Genomic DNA, 20,259 nt, shown 5'->3' with positions numbered 1-20,259 from the left:
ATAAATAAGTAATAGGATCTCTTTGGAGAGTGTTAAAACACATCATTATTTTGACCAAGCTTTGGGGGAATTTTACAGTTATAGAGGTAGCCCAGTTTATGACTTTATCCTTTCTCCTCTGGGTAAGATGCATAGAGATAATGTGTCACTGGAAATATTACAAAGCAGCTTCCCTTGAGACTACTTCAATCCCATGGTGATAAGCCACAACTAGTAAACGGTAAAAGCTGTACTACAGTTGTCCCTTCTTATCCATGGGAGATATGTTCCACCCGGTGGATGCCTGAAAACCTGGATAGGACCAAACCCTATATGTACTATTTATTTGATACACACATACCTGTGATGAAATTTAATTTATAGGTTGGTCACAGTAAAAGATTAACAACAACAATAATAAAATAGAACAATTATAATAATCATACTGTAATAAAAGTTATGTGAATGTGGTCTCCCTCTCCCTCTCTCTCTCTCTCTCTCTCTCTGTCTTCTTCAAAATGTCTTATTGTACTGTACTCACCTTTCTTTTTGTGATGTGAGATGGTAAAATGTCTATGTGATGAGATGAAGTGAGGGGAATGAGCCAGGCATTGTGATACAGCATTGGGCTACTGTCAACCTTCTGACCATACAACAGAAGGAGGATCATCTGCTCTGGACAGTGGTTGACCACAGGTGACTGAAACCACAAGAAATGAAACCACAGACAGGAGCTACTACTGTATCGGTAATTGCGGTTGCTCCTGGAATAAAAGAATGGATAAAATAGCAAAATATAATAGGATTAACATTAACGTACTAGAGGGTTGTTATTTACTGTTTTACTTTTGGAACGGTGGAGTGTTAGAAGTTCATAAGGAAACTTAGTGCTTTGCAAAGTTATTTAATTTACTTAATGCTAGATTTTGGTGAGAAAGCAGGGAAATTATGAGAGCAATCACCCAAGGAAGTGTGAATGTTCACCAGTTAAACAGAAGTGTTTTCTGATCATTTCCATTCCTCTAGTATGCCAGGGAAGCTGGATTTTGGAAACCATTTGTGTGCATTTATGAAGTTGGTTCTTTTTTTTTTTTAACTCCTAGAAATCTGCTCTGTGTTTTCATTAATGGCATATTCTAGAACTGTGCTGTTCAATATGGTAGCCACTAGCCACATGTGGTTATTGAGCACCTGAAATATGGTTACTTCATAAATGTAAGTATATACTGGATTTAAAAGAGTTATTATGAAAATATAATGTAGAATATCTGATGATTTTTAACATTGATTACATGTTTATGTGATAATATTTTAGATGTGTTAAAATATATTATGAACACTAATTTTGCTTGTTTTCACTTTCTTTAATGTGATAACTAGAAATTTTTAATTACATTCTGATTCATATCATATTTCTGTTGGATGGTGCTGATTTAGAAGCTGCATAGGAGAGGGGTGCCTGGATGGCTCAGTTGGTTAAGCATCTGACTTTGGCTCAGGTCATGATTTCAGGGCTCATGAGTTTGAGCCCCACGTCAGGCTCTGTGCTGACAGCTCAGAGCCTGGAGCCTGCTTCAGATTCTGTGTCTCAGTCTCTCTCTGCCCCTCCCCTGCTTCCACTCTGTCTCTCTGTCTCAAAAATAAACATTAAAAAAAAATTTTTTTAATGTAGTTGCAAAAACAAAACAAAACAAAACAAAACAAAGGAAAAAAGGCCCTCTTTTTCCAGGCTTGAATTGACCTATTTTATGGCACATAATCCTAATCAAAAATTTACAGAGTTTTAAACCTAAGAGTTTTTTAACCTCTCCACTCTGTACTCTCTCATACCCCAAATCAATGCAAAGACACTGATAGTGTATCCCAGAGTCACTGATATTGGGTTGAAAAATTTCTAATGATGGATGTCTTTAATACTCTGTGTGATGATCTTTTCCATTTATGGACAGTCTCAACTATCAGAAACCCTTTATAGTGGGAAGAAATTTGGCTCTCTGTACTTTCAATTTCTAAGACTTTTTCCTTTAGCATAATTAAAATATATCAAATGCTTCTTGCCATATGAGTCTTACCATTTAATGCAACTTAAAAACTTCCAGGTACTGTGTAAGGAACTTCACAGCTATCATGCTCTGTCATCTAACCTCAGTTCAAGTCTGCTCCTCCCCAGGGCAAACAGAATAATTCCTGTTCCTCTTCCTTGTTTGACACATTTCTCATTTGTCAATAGAAGCTCTTTTATCAAATATTCGTTCTCCAAAACTCTGAAAATACAATTTATGGATAAAAGCAAGAGTTATTTTAAGATGAAAATATTCACTAAGAACTGACCGCTGAAAAAGTTAGTCTGCACTCAAATATCATTTTTAGTTTAATACCGGTGTCTCTAGAATACAGTAAGTTCTTTGAGAAAGAGTGATTTAAATACCAAAGGATTGAAAAGTACCAGGGGAAATTTGATGAAGCCCTTCAAAGGATGATTTTTTATGATAGTGGAGCAAAATTCATATGATGTGGATTGTCTCATACTGCCAAACAATTTTTTGTCAGGAAAGTTTTTACAAGCAAAAAACACCACCACACTTGTATGATAGGTATGGCCTATCACATGGCCCAAAGGTTAGATGAATGAACACATCAGAGAATATCTAGGACTGTAAAATTTATAACCTGGAAAATAGGATCCTGTATATTCTTGAAATTGTATTACACCTTTTCAATTCTGTATCCTACAATTTCGAGAAGAAAAATCCCAAATCATAACCCTTTTCTCCCTTCCCTCTTGTATCCTCTTGATGTTTTTAAGTACCTTATGGTACCTTAAAAGGCCTTTGTAGTGATTTGAATGATGGCCCCCAAAAGATACATCTATGTTTCACCCCTGTAACCTTTGAATGTGATCTTGTTTGGAGATAGGGTCTTTTCAGATGTAATTATGGATCTCAAGGTGCAATTATCTGGGTGGCCCTAAAGCCAATGACAAATGTCTTTATAAGAAACAGAAGGGAAGACTGAAGCAGAGATTACAGTTAGGCAGGCACAAGCCAAAAGCACCACCAGAAGCTGGAGGAGGCAGGAAAGGATTTGCCCCCAGGTGGCAGTACAGGTGGAGAAAGATGGAGTGATGACTTTTGGGTTCTGTAGTTTTGAAGAGACAGTTCAATAGACTTGTCAATTCTCCTCTTTTTTTGCCTAAGCTAGTGTGGGTAGGGTTTTGTTACTTGTCTCCAAATAGCTTTGACTGAGACAAGAAGATTAGCACTTGGTAACTAACATCTTATTGGTGCATCTGAAGTACAGAGAGAGGGGCACCTGGCTGGCTCAGTTGGAGGAGCATGCAACTCTTGATCTGTGAGTCATGGGTATAAGTAAATTTAAAAAGTAAACAATAAAGAAATATATATAGGGGCACCTGGGTGGCTCAGTCAGTTAGGCGTCTGACTTCAGCTCAGGTCATAGTCTCATGGTTCATGAGTTTGAGCCCTGTGTCGGGCTCTGTGCTGACAGCTCAGAGCCTGGAGCCTGCTTTGGATTCTGTGTCTCCTTCTCTCTGCCCCTCTCTCTCTCTCTCCCTCTCTCTCTCAAAAATAAACACTAAAAAAAAATTTTAAAAAAGAAATATATATATATGTATGTATGTGTATGTGTGTGTGTGTGCATACATTTATATATGTATGTATACTTTTCTTACAGAGGGAAAAGTACTGTGAAACAAATCTAAGCTAAGGCCTAGGGATGGGAGTCAAAAGTCCAGGTAAATAACAGAGGAGAAGAAAATGAACTTTACAATCTCACAATCAACTTCCACCTTAGCAGTAGTTTAGTAAGAGGTAGGCATGAAATTTAGTGCATAATCCTTGTTCTCAAGGATTTTACTATAACACTGCTGATCTGGAACTAATATTTTTCCCAAATAGATTCCTTTTTTAATGTTTTATTTATTTTTGAGAGAGCGCAAGTGGGGGAGGGGCAGAGAGAAAGAGGCACAGAGGACCTGAAGCAGGCTCTGAGCTGACAGCAGCTAGCCCGATGTGGGGCTTGAACTCACGAACCACAAGATCATGACCTGAGCCAAAGTCAGACACTTAACCGAATGAGCCACACAGGTGCCCCCCGAATAGATTCTTGATGGCAGCTATGTATAATTTATAAAGGGTCACCTGTTTTAAATAAGTGGAACAAAGTTAACTACTTCCAGGATAACTATTACATAACTAGGAGTGAAAAAAATATTTAAAGGAGTGTCTCTCCCATTTTTATGGGTTTACTAAATTTTAAAGAGTAATTATGAGATTGTCTTGTTCACGCAGATGTGTTTAAAATTCTCTGTGTTCATGTATTTAACCTCATCCCCTTCATAGACTCTATCAACTTTATCTTCAGGTGCTTTTTACCCACTGAGAGACTTTCCATCTGTGGTTTTGATCTTGAAACCACTATTTTTCAGAGAATCAAAAAGGACCCGTTTACACATCAAGGGTTATTCAGGCTTTTCAGACTTCAGATAATAGCCATATGCTGTGTTTTTCACAGCGTGTCATGTTGTGCTTTAATGAGTGTGATCTCTTTTTGTATTTGGAATTTCTTAAGGCATATCAAGCAAGCAGTAATGGGCTTAAATAAATTAAGTTGTCTTTCATGTTAGACCTCTTGGGGGATTCCTCAGTACTATATGGCTGAAAATAGAACCTAGATGTTCCTAACTCCCCACCAGGAAGCCCGTTAGATCTTGCTGTGCTCAGGTGTTTGGCCCTCCATGATGGGAAGAAAGTGCCAGCAAGGTGATCTGACAGATGCCAGGGCATCACCACAGGAGTTATGGTGAAGAAGATTTGAATCGAGATCAGAACCTCAAAGAAGCAGCAGAGCCCTTCAGAACAGTACTCATCAAATGGTTATTTTAGGGGATAGTTTTAACTTGACAAAGGTTTCTTGTGAATTTTTCCCTTTTGTTTATATATCACTCCCTATTATACACTGTTGTTAAAGGATACACCCAAAGAATCCCTTAACTTACAGGACTCTAGAAAAAGAGGATCCTTTTGCCCAATTTAAATTAAAATTTAAAATATTTTTAAACATTCATGTTTTCCTGATTTGACAGTAATATATCTTCACTGTGGAACATGAGGGTCAGGGTGGAGGATACAAAGAATAATAATAAACATTTAAAATCCCATCAGCCCAAGCCACTGTTTTCATTTCAGCCAAATTTCTTTCAAGCTTTTTTTTTTTTTTTTTGCCTATGCATATGTATGTAATCTTCTTGAGGTTTTAAAAAAAGTTCAAAACCATGGCTAAGCCTTTTCCACATTATTGCAAACTATTTGTAAACAATCCTTTCCAAGGTTGGTACACCTATATACGTTAAGAATAAAATAGCTCAGCTGAGAGAATATTTAAATGGTTCTTCTTGGTGTTTTGAAGTTCAGTGCAGCTATGAGTTTGGAGACCTGCAGATGGAGAGAACAATCCTTTCTCCTCTCTCTTCTTCCTGCAGTTTAAATGGAGACTAAATCTGCTTTATTAGCTGAATGATGTAGGCTGTACCTTGTTGTGGAGCTTCTTGCCAGAGATGATGGTGTTCATCTTTTCCATGTGCTTGTGGTATGGAAGTAATTGCCAGGCACAAGTCACATTTCTCAATGATGGTTTAAGCTACCATATTCATGATGGGGTATTAGCTCGTGTTGGTAATTACCCGGCCAGAAACATAATTTTATTGTATTTTATTTATTTATTTTTAAATTTTTATTTGCTTTTGAGAGAGAGACAGAGAGACAGAGTGTGAGCAGGGAAGGGGCAGAGAGAGAGGGAGACACAGAATCCGAGGCAGGCTCCAGACTCTGAGCTGTCAGCACAGAGCTCTACGTGGGGCTTGAACCCACGAACTGTGAGATCATGACCTGGGCCTAAGTCAGATGCTTAACCGACTGAGCCACTTAGGCACCCCCAGAAACATAATTTTCATGACTGTTCTATCAGTCCGGCTTCTTGGCTACCACTCTACCTAATTAATTAAAAATTTAAATATGATTAATAATATAGTAACATTGTTTGGTGACAGATGGTGACTATACTTATCACAGTGAGCACTGAGTAATGTATAGAATTGTTGAATCAATGTTGTACACCTACAACTAATATAACTTATGTTAATTATACCTCAACAAAAAATAAGTACAATTTAAGAGCCACGTCACATTAAAAAAAAAGAGAGAAGAATTTGGGGATATTTATTCTGGGAAGTGATATCAGTTGTTTGGAGATTTGAAATCTGTCATGAGGAAAAGAGCTTAGAATACTGCATATAGCCCTGATGGACTGAATGGGCCCCATGGGATAGAAATTATAGTTGAGGATGTTAGTGGAGAAAAAGTAGAGAATGAAAGAGTAAAATCTTTGCTCTCCAAGCATCAGAGCTGTCTGAAAATGCAATAATCTTTGGGAGATAGTAAGTTCCCCATCCCTGGTGGATGGCCACTTAGCAGGAAGGTTTGAAAGGGGAAATGCCAGTGCTATGGGTGCATTTGCACTGGGTGAACATCAGGGTATCTTCAACCCTAACCATTCGTGATTCTATGAATATATTGAATATCTGGACATATAGGGCAAACTCCCTCCCCTCCAAAAGTTGCGAGTCAAAACACTTGGGAAATCATTAAAAATTTCTTGGTGATGCATAATTCAGTGCCAAAATCAATGTTGTTAACATAACAGCCAAAAGAATCCCGAGTAAGGCTTGGAGTTGATACTAGAAATGGAATGTAAGTCCTGATGTGGTCCCATGTGTTAGACAGACAGAAAAGAAAGAACATTCTTGGTGAGATGGTATACTACAAGATGGAGAGTAGAAGCCCCAGATCTTTTATTCAGCCTTCATTAAAATTTGGAGGGGAAAAACAGTCATACATCACAACAACAATATTCTAGCAAGAAAACTAGAGAGGAAAACTCTGATAGAACTGCTTTTATTTTTCTTATTTTTATTTTTTTTAGAACTGCTTGTAAAAATGTTATATCCTGAGGATCATATTTTAATAGGAAAAGGAGAGGGGTTAGGAATATTTATAAATCAGTTACCTTAGAGTTACAAAGAATAAAGGTAGGACAAAGGTTTTATGTAAGATTTATCCTTATTTCTTTGGTGGCAGGGAATAGAATTTCTAGCTAGTTTTAAATTTTTTGTTTCGTTTGTTTTACTTTTGAGAAGACAAGAGTTTCCCCTCAAAAGTGGGAGTGTGTTTATAATCATTTCCCAAGGATTGCAACCTTTTCTGAAGGCTATGATTGTTTGCTATGGAAAACTGTGTCTGTTATTGCCATGTTTGTTGTAGAGAATTGTGCTTCTTTTTCTGAGGTTATATACTACATTTGCCACAGGTCAAATTTCTCCCTTTCCTTGAGTTAATTAACATGTTGATCATGACCACTGATCTTGTTATATTTGATCAAAGCAGCATATAAACAGTGTGAATTCTGTTGCTAAGATAGGGAGAAAAATCCCTTTTAGACCTTTCTCCTTACATGGTGTATAAGTTTTAAAAACATATTTTTTAATAGAAGATGAATTTTCAAAACCAATGCAAAAATCAAGATTCTTTGATAGATCAAAGGATTGGAGTTGGGAGACCTCATATTTTGTTCACCTAATGGTGAGTGGGGTTGGAACGGCACATAGGTGTTGGGGAAGTATGTGACAGACACCAATGTTGTCTGTGTGAGCGTTTATGGTTAACATAATACAGAAGCAAGGGTATGGGTTTTGTACATAGTACAGGAGTCATTTGAATCCTGGTGAAGTAGGCTGATTGCATTGATGCCCCCAGTTAATGGCTTCCCTGGACTCATGCCCAATACAATGTGACTTTGTAGCTCTTCCCATACCTTGAATCTTGGCCAGTCTTATGACTTGCTTTGACCAATAGGGTAAGGCAGAAGGGATGTTGCACCAGTTCTGAGCCCAGGTCTCAAGAAGCTTTTGTTTCCCCTCCTCCTCCTTCTTCTTTTTCTCCTCCTCCTCCTTCTTCTACTTCTTCTTCTCCTCCTTTTATTTCTCCTCCTTCTCTCTCTCCTTCCCTCTCTCTCTCAACCTTGCTTGTACCACAAGAATGAGCCTGAACCAGTCTGCTGAAGGATGAGAGACCACATGGAGTAGAGCCCAGATGTCCCAAACCCCACTGGGCAAGATTGACATACAGCCAGCCTCCAAACATGTTGAGAGGGCCATCCAAGATCAGAAGAACTATCTACTGATTCCTGGCTTGTAGTCTTCTGAGCAATAATAAATTATCCCTATTTTAAGCCACTGAGTTTTGCAGTGGTTTTGTTTTGCAGCAATTGCTAAATGATGCACCTGGTTCAATTAGTTACTAGCTGTGTAATCTTCAGGAAGTTACTTCTCTGAGTCTCATTTTGTTCATATGTGCTTAAATATCTACTACAAATTATCTCTTTTAATCATCATCATAACCTTGTGATGTGTGTGTTATTCCCATTTTACAAACTGATTTTATAAAGTGTAAGTAATTAGCTCAAGTTCACACAGTAAGTTGACAGCCATACAATTTTCTCATAAAGAAAGTCAAATTTATAAGCAACCTTAGTGACAAATTCTAAAAATGTGATCTGAAAGGTGGAGAGGCTCATTTATATTTAAGAGTATTTCGCTTAAGTTGAGTAATACAACTCGTCAGGGCAAAAAAAGACAACCCACCGTCTGGATGCAGTAAGGGTGGGCGCTGATTGTTTTGTCTGCCATTCTGTTCCCAGGGCCTAGCAGAGTCCACAGCACGTTAGTAGATATCAAAAAAAATATTTTTTTGAAAAAATTACTCCATGAATGAGTCCTGATGGTACATGGAAAACATCATTTATTCTAGGGCCTGAATCAAAAATTCATGGGTTTAACTTGAAGCCTCCGACAGATAGAAATGAAAATACCATCCTTTTTCCCCCGCATGATCTCTCTCAAACCAACGTACAAAAAAACTGTCCCCCACATGATTCAGGAAGCAGCATAGAATGTGGGAGCAAGGAGGGAAGGGGGTTTTAAGTGTTATCTACCAAATGCCACCCCTAAGCTTGAAAATCACTTCAGTACCTTGTAACAATTCCCCAACACATACACCCACTTTCCTACCCCAACAGTTCTACTTAGAATCGCTAAAGAGAGGCCTCACTACTACATGTGTGTATCCCTTTGTGTAGAGACCAGAGGGGGAAATTAATAATCCATTAATTTGGATTCCATGAAGTAAACCACAATGGATCTGCAGAAGGTGTGGATCAGTATCCAGAGAGGACTCAAGATTCCTGAAAAGAGCGGATAGGGGTTGATGGAAAGGGGTCTTGATACAAATTTTCTTCATCTGTAGGCTGCTAGAATCTGGACTTTAGTCCATGACAGGGAAGAAATAAAAGCAGGAAATAAAGGGCAGTCTCAATAGGTTCAACAACCAAATCTCAAATTGCTTGAGTAGAGTCTTTAGTTGCCCTTTATCTGTGCTGCCAGAACGCTTCCTCCTCTGCCTGCAGAACCACCACTTGCTTCTCAGTCTTCCCAACTGGACTCAGTTCCCTAAAAGCAGGGACCACAGCTTCTTTCCTGCTCCTTGCCTAACCTCAAGAAGAAGGCTTGCCCGAAGGCAGACGCTCTCCATGAATTAGTTGGGCATTTGCTCATGTCTCGCAGATTTGGGTAAAATCCAAGAGTAAACTTCTTTTTACCTTGCTGACCTCATAGGGACCTCAGGAAAATCCAGTGGAGGTTAGTGTTCTGAAAACTAGGAGTGCTTCATATTAGCCAGCTTGATTTGGGGGCAACTTGGCTCTGATGTCCTCTCCCAGAGTGACAGGTGTGCACAAACACAGGATGAAATTCCATCACTAAAACAGAACTATCTCAACAGGCTGAGGGTGAGTAAAGTTGCCAGCTTCTCGGACCATTGCTGGGATTGGTGATATTTATTCATTCATTCAACATTTATTGAGCACTTTCTGTACACAGGGAGGTATGCTCTGTTGGGGACACAAAGACTGAAGACAGAGAAGGTAGATGGCTGTGGTAGAGTAAGAGAAAACAACCAGAAGTGGGCAAGTAAATTAGGGTGACAGTTCAGCAAAGTGTTATCGTGGTTGTGGTGAGGGTGGGGGGAGGTTTGTCCTGACTTATCCTGACTCTTACAGGAAAAGTGGGCATTGGCCAGATTGACAAAGAGGATCAGAAATTCTTGGAAAGGAGAAGACTATGGCGAAGGTTGAGAGGTGTTTTACACCAGGCTAGGAAGCAAATACCCATTCTTGGCTCTCCCTGGCCATGTTTACCCTGAGAACTTGAGTTTGGGGATATCAGGGACATATCCATCATGTTCACCTCTGTTTCTCCAGTACCCACTAGAGTGCCTACATATAATAAATACAGAATCATTATTTTTTGGATGAATTAATTCCTGGAGGAATGAGCAACTGTGGATATTGGTGAGTAAATATTATTTTATGCATGACTGTAGAAAGAATGGATGTTTTGCTTAGTGTTACCCATTGCAGATAAATTTGTTTGAACAGTAGTTCAATTACGTCAAGAGTAATTGCCCATTATTACAGACATAGAGAAATTATTTCTAGAGAAATAAGCCTAAGTTTCAAAGCATAATTACCTCTGACATTAAGTGACTTCTCTGTGGACTCCTTTCTGACAACAGAAAATGAAAAGTTCCATAATACGGCAATAGTGACTCACTCTTCCGTCTGAGGGTGTTACTCCCAGCTCGAGTATGACGTTTGCTTAAAAGAAACCACCCCCATTCTAAATAAATATGACATTTGGACAAGTCTTCAAGGATGAACATTTTATTGGAATATAGGCACTTGGCAGAGTAAATATGTGGTTACAAAGTGCTTTTAAGTTTATTTGCTTTATATAGTGACCAGAAAAACCCATCCACAGTGTAGATTTTATTCTTGAAGTTACAGACTTCAGAAGGCAGGTCCCCAAACCCTGGGTAAAGTAAGAAGACACACGTAGCTGACTTTTTTTAACCTACTGAATCTGTATTGCTTTAATCAGTAATGCCCTTCCCCTCCCCATAGTAAAATTGCTATGTAGCATATAGCATTTAGCACTTTTTATAAAGAATGAAAATCACTCATCTGGCAGAACTGTGAAACCCTTTGAAATCACCGACTCCAGTCTGGAGGGTCACAAAACCAGACTTAAGAATCTTTGCAATAAAATGTAGAGGATCAGGCCCAAAGACCTGCAGTTCCTCACACTCAGCCTCTTTATAAAAGCTTTTGGACAGGTCGGAATCTTATCCTTGTGATTTCCAAAATATTTTTTTTTGAAAAGAGTTTTCTCTGCATGACTCAAGGCACCACTGTCTCCACTCTAAGCTGCAAAGGAAAAAATGACAAGCCAAATTTTTTCAAGGAAAACATTCTCTTTGTAAAAGGTCAATAGTAACATAGCTCATTTAAAGTCATGGGATTTTTGCCAAAAACCATGTCCTGAGGTTTTATGCATTTCTAATGGATTTGCCCATAGGAGAGATCCCTAGAGCAGCCTGCAGAAGCCTTTCATGCTGCTCATTTAAATTATAGTAACCTTGCTCTAACCTGGAAACCACTGAATCAACATGAACAAGTCTATTAAAAACAAGACAAGCTCATAGTAATATGGAGCTATGCCATTCGACATGTTGAAATGAATAAGGAATATTTTTAACGAATGTTAGTTTCCTGTTCCACCTTCAAACAGAACAATCATCCCGCTTAATCTAGTGAACTTGTCTTTTGTGAAATCTGTACAGAAAAATTATTTGTATTGTCAGCTATATCCTCCCAGCACCCTCTGGCCTACAAGATGGGTAAAGAGAGGTCACTGATGTTCATCCATCCAATGCAGTGAGATGTACTTTCTTTAGGGTTGGAAAAATCTCTTAGTTTTCCGAGGGGTCCAAGAAGCCCTGAGGTGAGCAAAGGGAGGAAGGTGGGAAGCTCCAGCATGGGCTCGTACTGAGCGCATGTACCTCCTTGCTCGCTGACTTCTCCTGGAGAGAGAAGGGCAGTCCCGGGTGGGGCTGGGCACTGCTCCTTTGGCTCCTGGCCTTACTGGGCAGCGCATCTGACCATCTGGCTGTCTGCCTCTTGGACTTTGGACTCGCCTTAAGGGAAGACTCCCCAAAGGCAAAAAGTCCAGTTAAAAACGTCTCCCTGCCTGACAGCAAGCCCCAGATAGCCCCGGCACAGCAGCGTGGCGGGCGTTCAGTTCTCACATTTCCTGAGCAGCTTGACGCGTGCCAGTGCTTATGCTCAGCACTAGGGATATGAAAGTGGCTTGAGAAGGCAGTGAGCCGTTACTCAAGGCTGTGTCTCCCTAGCAGGAAGCACACATGATTAATAAACCCCAGTTTCTGTCCTTGAGCAGAGGGGCCCCCGGAAGAGACGGGAAGTAAATAGAATTTCAATACTCTATGCTTAAATGCAAGGATATGAGTGAACACTGGGTACTGCAGGGGACCAGGGGAGGAGTGGCCTCTGCCTTCTTTCCCTACAAGGAGATCCTTCATAGATGTGAAGATCTAAACACCCTAAGAGAAGTTATAATGATTCAATATGAGAATATAGTTATACTGATTATTCTTCATTCTTTGTGATGTAGAAACCTAGAAATTCTTCCTGGGGAGGTGGACAGAGCTATATTTTAATTCCTGGTTAAATAGTTAAACTGTGGGATAAAATAACTGATATAAATTTGCTGATGATGATCAAAACAGGCTTTTAGGACAATACGTTGGGATCTAATGCTAAAATTTATGCAAGGAAGTATCAACAGGTAGTTCCTGGGCCAGAAGCTTTTAAAAAATAACATGGTATTTTCTTGAAGATTAGAACACATCTTTTTAATCTTTTGCAAGTAAGTCCTTTAACATTAACAGTTATCATTGGTCACGATCCATCGAGAAGATGTATCTGTGTCTATTTCCATTAAGGTGTAAGTTCTGGGAGAGAGGAACAGAGTCTTTTTCACTACAGCATCTCCAGTGCCGGGGACATAATTGGGACTCAGTTAACTTGCTGCATGATCAAACAAATGATTTCCACTTGGGGTGACATCTTTGGAATTTGATATTGTACAACTTGGCTTTTTTCTTTCTCTCTTTCGCTGTCCACCTGCCTTTCTTTTTTCTTCTCTCTCCTTCCTTCCTTCCTTTCTTCCTTCCTTCCCCATTTATTCACCTTATTCCCCCTCTGGGAATGAACCAGGACTGCTGAATATCCGGATAGACAGAAAGTTGTCATGGTTTGAAAATGGACATATTTTTTTTCTTTAAGTTCCCATAGGCCTTTTAATTTATGCTAGACAAAGCACCTTTATCTTTTCTTCTTCTTTTTTGTTATTACTATGCCTAGCACAGCACGTGGCATACAGTAGCTTTCAAATAATGCTTGTTTAATTGGTAGTCTTTTACACTCGGTAATTAGCTAAGCTCTCTCTGCACATTCTAAGACTAATTTGGAATGCTTTCAGGCTTACACATGCCAAGGAAATTTTCTTGCCTCATCTGAATTTCCCCAAAAGGTGATTAATTAATAAGAATCAACACGATTAATTAACAAGACATTGATAGCGGAATTAGTAACAGGCTCAGACAGTCCCACAGACCACAACGTTCCTCTGTTTCTGCTCAGCTCCCCATGGGCTCTCTCAGGCATAACGTCTCAGGCGCTGTAGGACTGCCCACAGCAGGGTGACCAGTGCTTGCCACCTACCCTTTCCTGCGGTCTGACTGTGGATGAATGCTGAGTCCTTCAGGGACAGTGAAGTGGGGATAGTAGACGGTGAAGCTGGATTTACAATACACATTTGCATTCTTACCCAAAATTAAAAAGCCTTAAAGTGCATTAGAGGAAAATGTGCAGTGTATTGGCAACCGTGCTCCCACTGTTTTCTTCATCTTTGCTGGAACACCACTGCTTCCCTTAGACACCCTCAGCTGCCTTTCACCCCAAACACTCCATTACTTTGTAATTCCTATTAAAATGCTAACGCAGTAATTCATGGTAGAACTGTTCAATTCCACAAAGGTCTGCCTCAGTGCACATGCCCGGTGTGCATATCCTCTGGTTTCATCACACACACTAAGTACTTAATTTTGTTTTTTTGTTTGTTTGCTTTTTATGGTAACAACTTGCGTGTAACCCCTAAGCATACCCATAACCATTAACCTCTGGCTGAGTTTGTGCAAAGAAATACTTATGCCAAATTGCCCCTTTCACTCTTCTGAGGGTCGCCCTAGGGTACTCTCCCCGACGTCTTGTGAATCTAGCAGATCGATGTTTGGAACATTCTCCACCACCCACTGACACTCATGAACACCAGCAGCCTGAATCTGCTCTGTCTCCACACTGGCAGCAGCCTGGGCCATGCTGCTATTCCCTCCCACCGCTTCTTCCACAGAAACCTGGCTCTCACTGGGGCACGTGTGGTCAGCCCTGGAAATGCAATCTTCTTGCTGCCCGGCCTCACCCTCCACAGTGGATACAGCCTGGGCCTCCAGTCTGGAAGCCCTGCCTGTGAGCTCGCTCTCAGTGGGCTCCCCGGCCTCTGCTTGCTGCTCTGTGGGGTCTGGGCGGCTGTCACCCTGGGTGAGCCCTTCACAGATCAGCTGAGCCTCCACAAATCCCCCCAACTCCACCCTGCCAGCCTCCGCCTCCGGAGGGGGAGAATGGGCCTCCCTCTCACTGACTTCATTCTCTTCACAGCTGTGTTGGCTGGAGGCAGCTGCTGGACCGGCCTCTGTGTAGGTCTGAGTCGTTTCCTCTAATTTTTCAATTTCTTGGGGAACAAGGGTCTCCTCGTTTGTATCTTTTTCAATCTCAAGGGTGGCAGATTCCACTGGTACCTCAATGGTCACTGTCAACAAATTTCTGAGCTCCTTTAAGGAGCCTGAGGCAGAGCTGGATTCTGGCTTTTCGCAGGTGGGCTCTCCACCCTCAGGAGCCCCTCCAAACTCCAGCTCTGGTGAGCATGTGCCCAGGGCTCCTGCCGTGTCCTCTGCAGCCACAAGATCTACGACAGGGCCATCCATGCCTGCAATAATCACCTGTCCATTCTCACCCGGGGGAGGGTCGGGTACAGGAAGAGAAAGGCTTTCTTCTTTGGCCAACGGACTAGGGACCCCAGGCTGCTTCTTTTCCCCTGACTCCTGGAATACTTCATTACTCAGGGACTCACTATCTGAAACTCCTGGCAGAATGGCTGAGGCTCTCCTGGCAGGGCTGGCCTGGTTTGACCCTGCAGGGGTTTTTAGATCAGTTAAGCTGGACACGCTTTCACTGGGCAAGGCCATGTTGTCTTCAAATAAGTTGTGTTTCTTCAGGATAGCAGCTTCCTTTATCACTGAGAGAGACCAGAACACAAAACATGACATTAACACTCTGCCCCGGCCACCCTGGGGTTTCTGATTTTATCCAGAAGCCAAGCTTCCTTCCCAGCTTTTCTGGCTATCCACATACATTTCTCGACTTCAAATTCCAGTTTTTGTTCACCCTCTTCCAGCTGTCCTTCCCTGACGACCAAAAGCGCACAAACTCATTCCAAACTCTGGACCTCTGTAGTGTTCATTCATTCATTCCTTTGCTCATTCATTTTTTCAAAGTGGGCATCAACGATGGGACAGACTTTGAGAATCCAAAGATGAATAAAGTACGGCTTTTGCTTTCAAGGAGCTCGCAATGTAGAATAGTATCATCTGTAGCACTCATGGAGGCCCCAGTGCAGGGGCAGGCCTGACATTTCTCTGCTTCACCTCCCAGTCTAGTCCTGAGTGTGTAACGTGTACTCCGTACTGAGCATGCAGAGAGAGCCCTGTTGACGTGTAGTGTCTAGAATGAAGACCTGTGTGCATCCACTCAGTCTTAGAGGCCTTGAGAGGACTACAAACAGTAAAAATAATGATAGCGGCTGACAGTTTGACCTCCACTATAGCTGTGCCAGTTGTATAGTGCCCAAAAGGATCACACTCAAGGGGGCGCCATTCGCTCCAGGATCAGCGCAGATTTGTGTAGTCAGCAAAATTCTCCAGCACCTGGCAGCAGAGCACCTTACTCTGATAAAATCAGTGTATCACGGCAATTTTTTGACAGAGAGCAATCAAGTGCCTGGAGAACGGGAGCCATTTCCTAATTGGCTCAAAGGTGCCACGGTGGACTGGCCTTGAGCGGGCCCCTCCTATCACACACTGTGCTGACATCTTTACATTTTTTATCTCGTCGGATTGGCTACTGTGACCTGGGGCTTGTGCCTGGCCAGTTTTCTTTGTGGAGGGTTTTTGGGGATACTAACACCTTCTCCACGAAGACCAGATACGTTTCAGGCCTACGGTTTCAGGGAATGGCCCTGTCCGGCGTATTTCTATCAAAGATTTCCTGTCCACGGTCCCATCACAAGCAAGGCCTCAGTCCACAGATAGTGGACACGGAGCACTGTGTCGGCACCCCGTGTCTGCTTCTGTCCAGCTGACGGGAGGTGAGGAATGTGCTGAGGGAGCAGCTGGCAGCCCTTTTTCCTGGATTCACCTCCTCCTGGCTCTGGGAGGGGCTGTGAGTCTGTGGCTAAAAGCACCTGTTTTCCTTTGTTTCTGTCTGGAGCAGCCGGAGGAAGACAGCTGTTCATGAGACAGTCCAGCCTTAATCTCCCCAAACCTCGGTTTTCTCTGAAAAATGAAGCTTGAAATTCCTGTCTCACAGAGTTCTTATTGATATTCAAAGAAATAATATCTAACGGGCCAGCACAGTGTGTGCCAAACCATGAACCTCAGTCAAGGTCAGTATCCCTCTCTCTTTCCTCTCTGTCTCCCCAACAAACCAGTATCGATTGCTTCTTCCCCTTTCATCCCTGTTGAGAAACCTCACTGGCCTCGCTGGATCCCCTTTGAGGGGTACTCCCATCTATCTGGTATCCCCACTCTCGGCACCAAGTAAATCTTCCTTACCTTTCAGGGTTTCGTCAAGGAGGCTCTGATGTAAAATCTCCTCATAGACATTTTCAACGTGAATCATATTGGTGTGATCTGCAAAAATGAACTGCTCGTATTTCTGGAGCTCCTGGGAGGGTGAGAGATAGGAAGACAGAGGACAAGGCATGAGAGGGCAATTTGTAGAGGAGGTACAGAGAGTATGGCTCCTACTCGTGACCCCCTCCTCGGAGAGTGGGGCACTCAGCCGTTGGTCATTCCCTTCCTTTTCCCCAGGCACCAAGGCACCATTTCCTGTACTGCGCACACAGATTTTGATCATCTCAAAGCCCTGTCGGTGGGTCAGTGGGTCTCAAGGCCCTCCTTTTTTTTTTCATCACAACCAAAATGCTCCCTTCTTCCTCTTTTTTTTCCTTTTAAACTCCAACAGGACTTTACCAAGTAAGTTACACACGGTAAAATGTACACATTTTATAAGTGCATCTCAGTGATTTTAAATATATTAACTAAACCCACGCAACTATAGCCCAGATCATGACAGAGAACATTTCCAACACCCTGTGCATTTTGTCCAGCCTATAGCCCCGCCAAGGGATAAGCATTACTCTGATATCTGTCACAATAGATTAGTTTTTCTAATTCTTGAACTTTATATAAATTGCATCATATCTTCTTGTGTATTTGGCTTAGAGAGTCATCCGTGTTGCTGCCTGTATCAGTAGCTCACTCCCTTTTATTGATGAAAGGCATTCACTATATGGGTGGACTAAAATTGTTTAGCTATACTCCTATCGATGGTGTTGAGATTTTTCCATTTTTAACTGTTATGAATATAATTGCTATAAACATCCTTTGCATGATCTTTTTGGATTTAGGGGTTTATTTATCTTAAGTTCATACCTAGAAGTGAAATTCCTGGGTCCCTGGACTAGATATTTAACTTTATTAGGATGGGGCCTTTTTCAGGTGTGGGGAATCTCTAGTCAAGAGTTCTTCAGGAACATTCTCTCCTTTCCCTCCAACTGGCCCTGACACTCATTGACAAACCTAGGCAGGATGCAGAAGCCCTTAACCATTCCTGCTTTCGGAGAGTTTCCAGATGGCTCGAGGACAGCAAGGGGTCAAAATGTACCAAATCATATCCCAGTTATCAGCATGAGGACACAGAAGGGATCAAAATGTACCAAATCAAATGCCAGTGATGAACTCAGTTATCCTTACAGCTGATGGTGCTGGAAGGGCCCCAAGGGCCAGGGCCTTAGCAGCGGGATTTGATGCTTTTCGCCTGAAGGGACAGGATTTACAGCAGGCGATCAGAAGCCACTACATGCAGACAAGTCAGTGCTATAGGACTTGGGGGCCTGTTGTTCAGGACCAGGTCACAACAGGTGATAATGGGGTCCCTTTATATCCGCCCTAGAGCAAAGCCAAAGGATTGAAAAGGCATGAGCTTCCATGACCCTGAGAGGGTCTGTGAGGCAGGACTGACACACAGACGAGAACTGTGTGGAAAAAGCACTGCCCAGGAGGCTGGACACGGCCCTGGATTAGCTGTGGGACCTGAGCAAGTCATGTCACTGCTCTGTGCCTCTCCCTTCCTCTGCAAAGCGAGGGGCACAGGCTCATGTCTGCAACACCCTTTCATCTCCCTAGGTGGTCTCCCATTCTTTACTCCCCTGACTGGTGCCTAAGGACTAGGTGAAAACATGACTCTGGGACATCCTCCCTGACCCCATAAGCAGAGCTGGGCACCCGGCTCAGAACCGTGGCCATTGCTCTTCCCCATAAGGCCACTGCTGTGCTCATCACATGGCATACTATATGCCTGTCCATGCCTGTCAGCTGCCTCTAGGCTATGAACTCCAGGACAGCAGGGACATTGGCCTAGCACAGTGCCTGGATCACATTTGATACATATTCAATACATGTTTGTGGAATAAACAGCAGGCCTTTAAAATTTCAAACAGCTAAATAAGTGTGTGGAAAGGAACAATTTCTAGGGATGTTTATACTGTCGTGACATGTCTGGCTTTATAAAATAGGTCTTCTATATTGAACGGATTAAACGATAATGTATGTTTAATTCCTTGGAGCAATCTAACTGGAAGCCCTGAGGTTGGGTCTTGAGGAATTGGAATTTTTTTTAAAGCTTCCCATGCAATTTTAATGTGCGGCTGGACTGGAGTACCACAGATCTAGGAAGCTGTGATATAAAGAACCAAAAGGACCATGCTTTAGTCAAATAAAGAATCCTTCAATGAAGCAAGTAATTCCCAAATTTGCCCATTCTGCAAATTCAGATTTTAGGAAATTTCTTGGCACTGGAATAATACCCTTAACTACTGAAAACCTGGGGTGTCAGCTTCTTTTGCAACTAATCTCTCTTGATTAAAAATCATAAGAGCATTTTATAGATTGGGTACAGTTCTGCTGATGCTTGGAGAAAGGGAACTGATGAAAAAGGGGACTTTCTTTACCCTTCTCCTCTTCTTGGAGAAGGTGGCCTTGAGGCACCCAGATTGCTTTGGGATGGAAGAAGAAAAACACCCTAGGCAGAATATCTGTGTACAGACACAACGAGAGGTGGACTAAGTCATCCTCTGGGTGGCAGCATTTTTCCATCCACATATGGCCAAGGGCCAAACATACGGACAGATTCTTTACTCCTTTGACTTTTATCAAACTCCCAGAAATAAATGCTGGGTACTAGATATGCCAAGACTCTAAAGGAAAAAAAAAAAAAAACATTTATAGAATATAAAAATGACCAAAGAAATTTCTGCAGTAAAATAGCTTATGCAAAGGATTTTAATATTCCAACTCTTGGAGACCCTCTAAGCTACCCCAAAGCCCTTTTTAAATTCTAAAAAGCTCTTTATGATTTGCTCCAAGAGGGAGAAGGCACTGATAATGTCCAGGCTCATATATCATTTCTAAAATGTAGAAACTTTAATAGTAGTAAATATACCATTTACTGTAAATATACCATTTGCTGAGTGGATGCCATGTTATTAGCAAGTGTGAGCTGAGTTCAAACTCTGGTGGTTACCAGCTGTGACTTTGGGCCTGTGACTTAATCCCTCAGATTTCCTCATTTGTACAATGAAGATATAAATAGCACCTCCTCCTAGAGTTGTCATGAAAATTATTGAGATAATCCATACAAAGTGTTTAACATGGTAAGCGCTCATCGAATATTAATTAAATCATTCTAGTCTCCTCAATCTTAAGAAACATGCCACAAAATATGTCATCTCCATTTTCTAGAAGATGGAATCTAGGCCAAGGAAGAGGAAAAGTG

General features: G+C 41.6%; 1 protein-coding gene and 1 long non-coding RNA gene across 3 annotated transcripts in view; one reads left to right on the top strand and one right to left on the bottom strand.

Moving 5' to 3' along the window:
- The window catches only part of LOC102969720, a 41,650-nt gene that overhangs the window by 14,665 nt on the left and 6,726 nt on the right, over positions 1-20,259 (top strand). Inside the window, exons 3-4 of one of the 2 annotated variants that reach the window (XR_001511747.2) lie at positions 1,083-1,194; positions 8,090-8,283. This is a non-coding gene — a long non-coding RNA (uncharacterized LOC102969720). Of the gene's footprint in view, positions 1-1,082; positions 1,195-8,089; positions 8,284-20,259 lie in introns of those variants that run through there. The other variant, XR_006214241.1, reaches the window with a different exon arrangement.
- The window catches only part of NIBAN1 (niban apoptosis regulator 1), a 151,154-nt gene continuing 141,709 nt past the window's right edge, over positions 10,815-20,259 (bottom strand). Inside the window, exons 13-14 of the mRNA XM_042977049.1 lie at positions 16,977-17,088; positions 10,815-15,382 (exon numbers count right to left, since the gene is read on the bottom strand). Of these exons, the coding sequence (XP_042832983.1) occupies positions 14,256-15,382; positions 16,977-17,088 (1,239 nt within the window). The 3' untranslated portion in view covers positions 10,815-14,255. The remainder of the gene's footprint in view (positions 15,383-16,976; positions 17,089-20,259) is intronic.

The sequence above is a fragment of the Panthera tigris genome, chromosome F3 (assembly GCF_018350195.1).
Source record: "Panthera tigris isolate Pti1 chromosome F3, P.tigris_Pti1_mat1.1, whole genome shotgun sequence".
NCBI lineage: Eukaryota > Metazoa > Chordata > Mammalia > Carnivora > Felidae > Panthera > Panthera tigris.
Note: the sequence above shows the minus strand (reverse complement) of the source record. Positions and strands in the feature narration are given on the sequence as shown.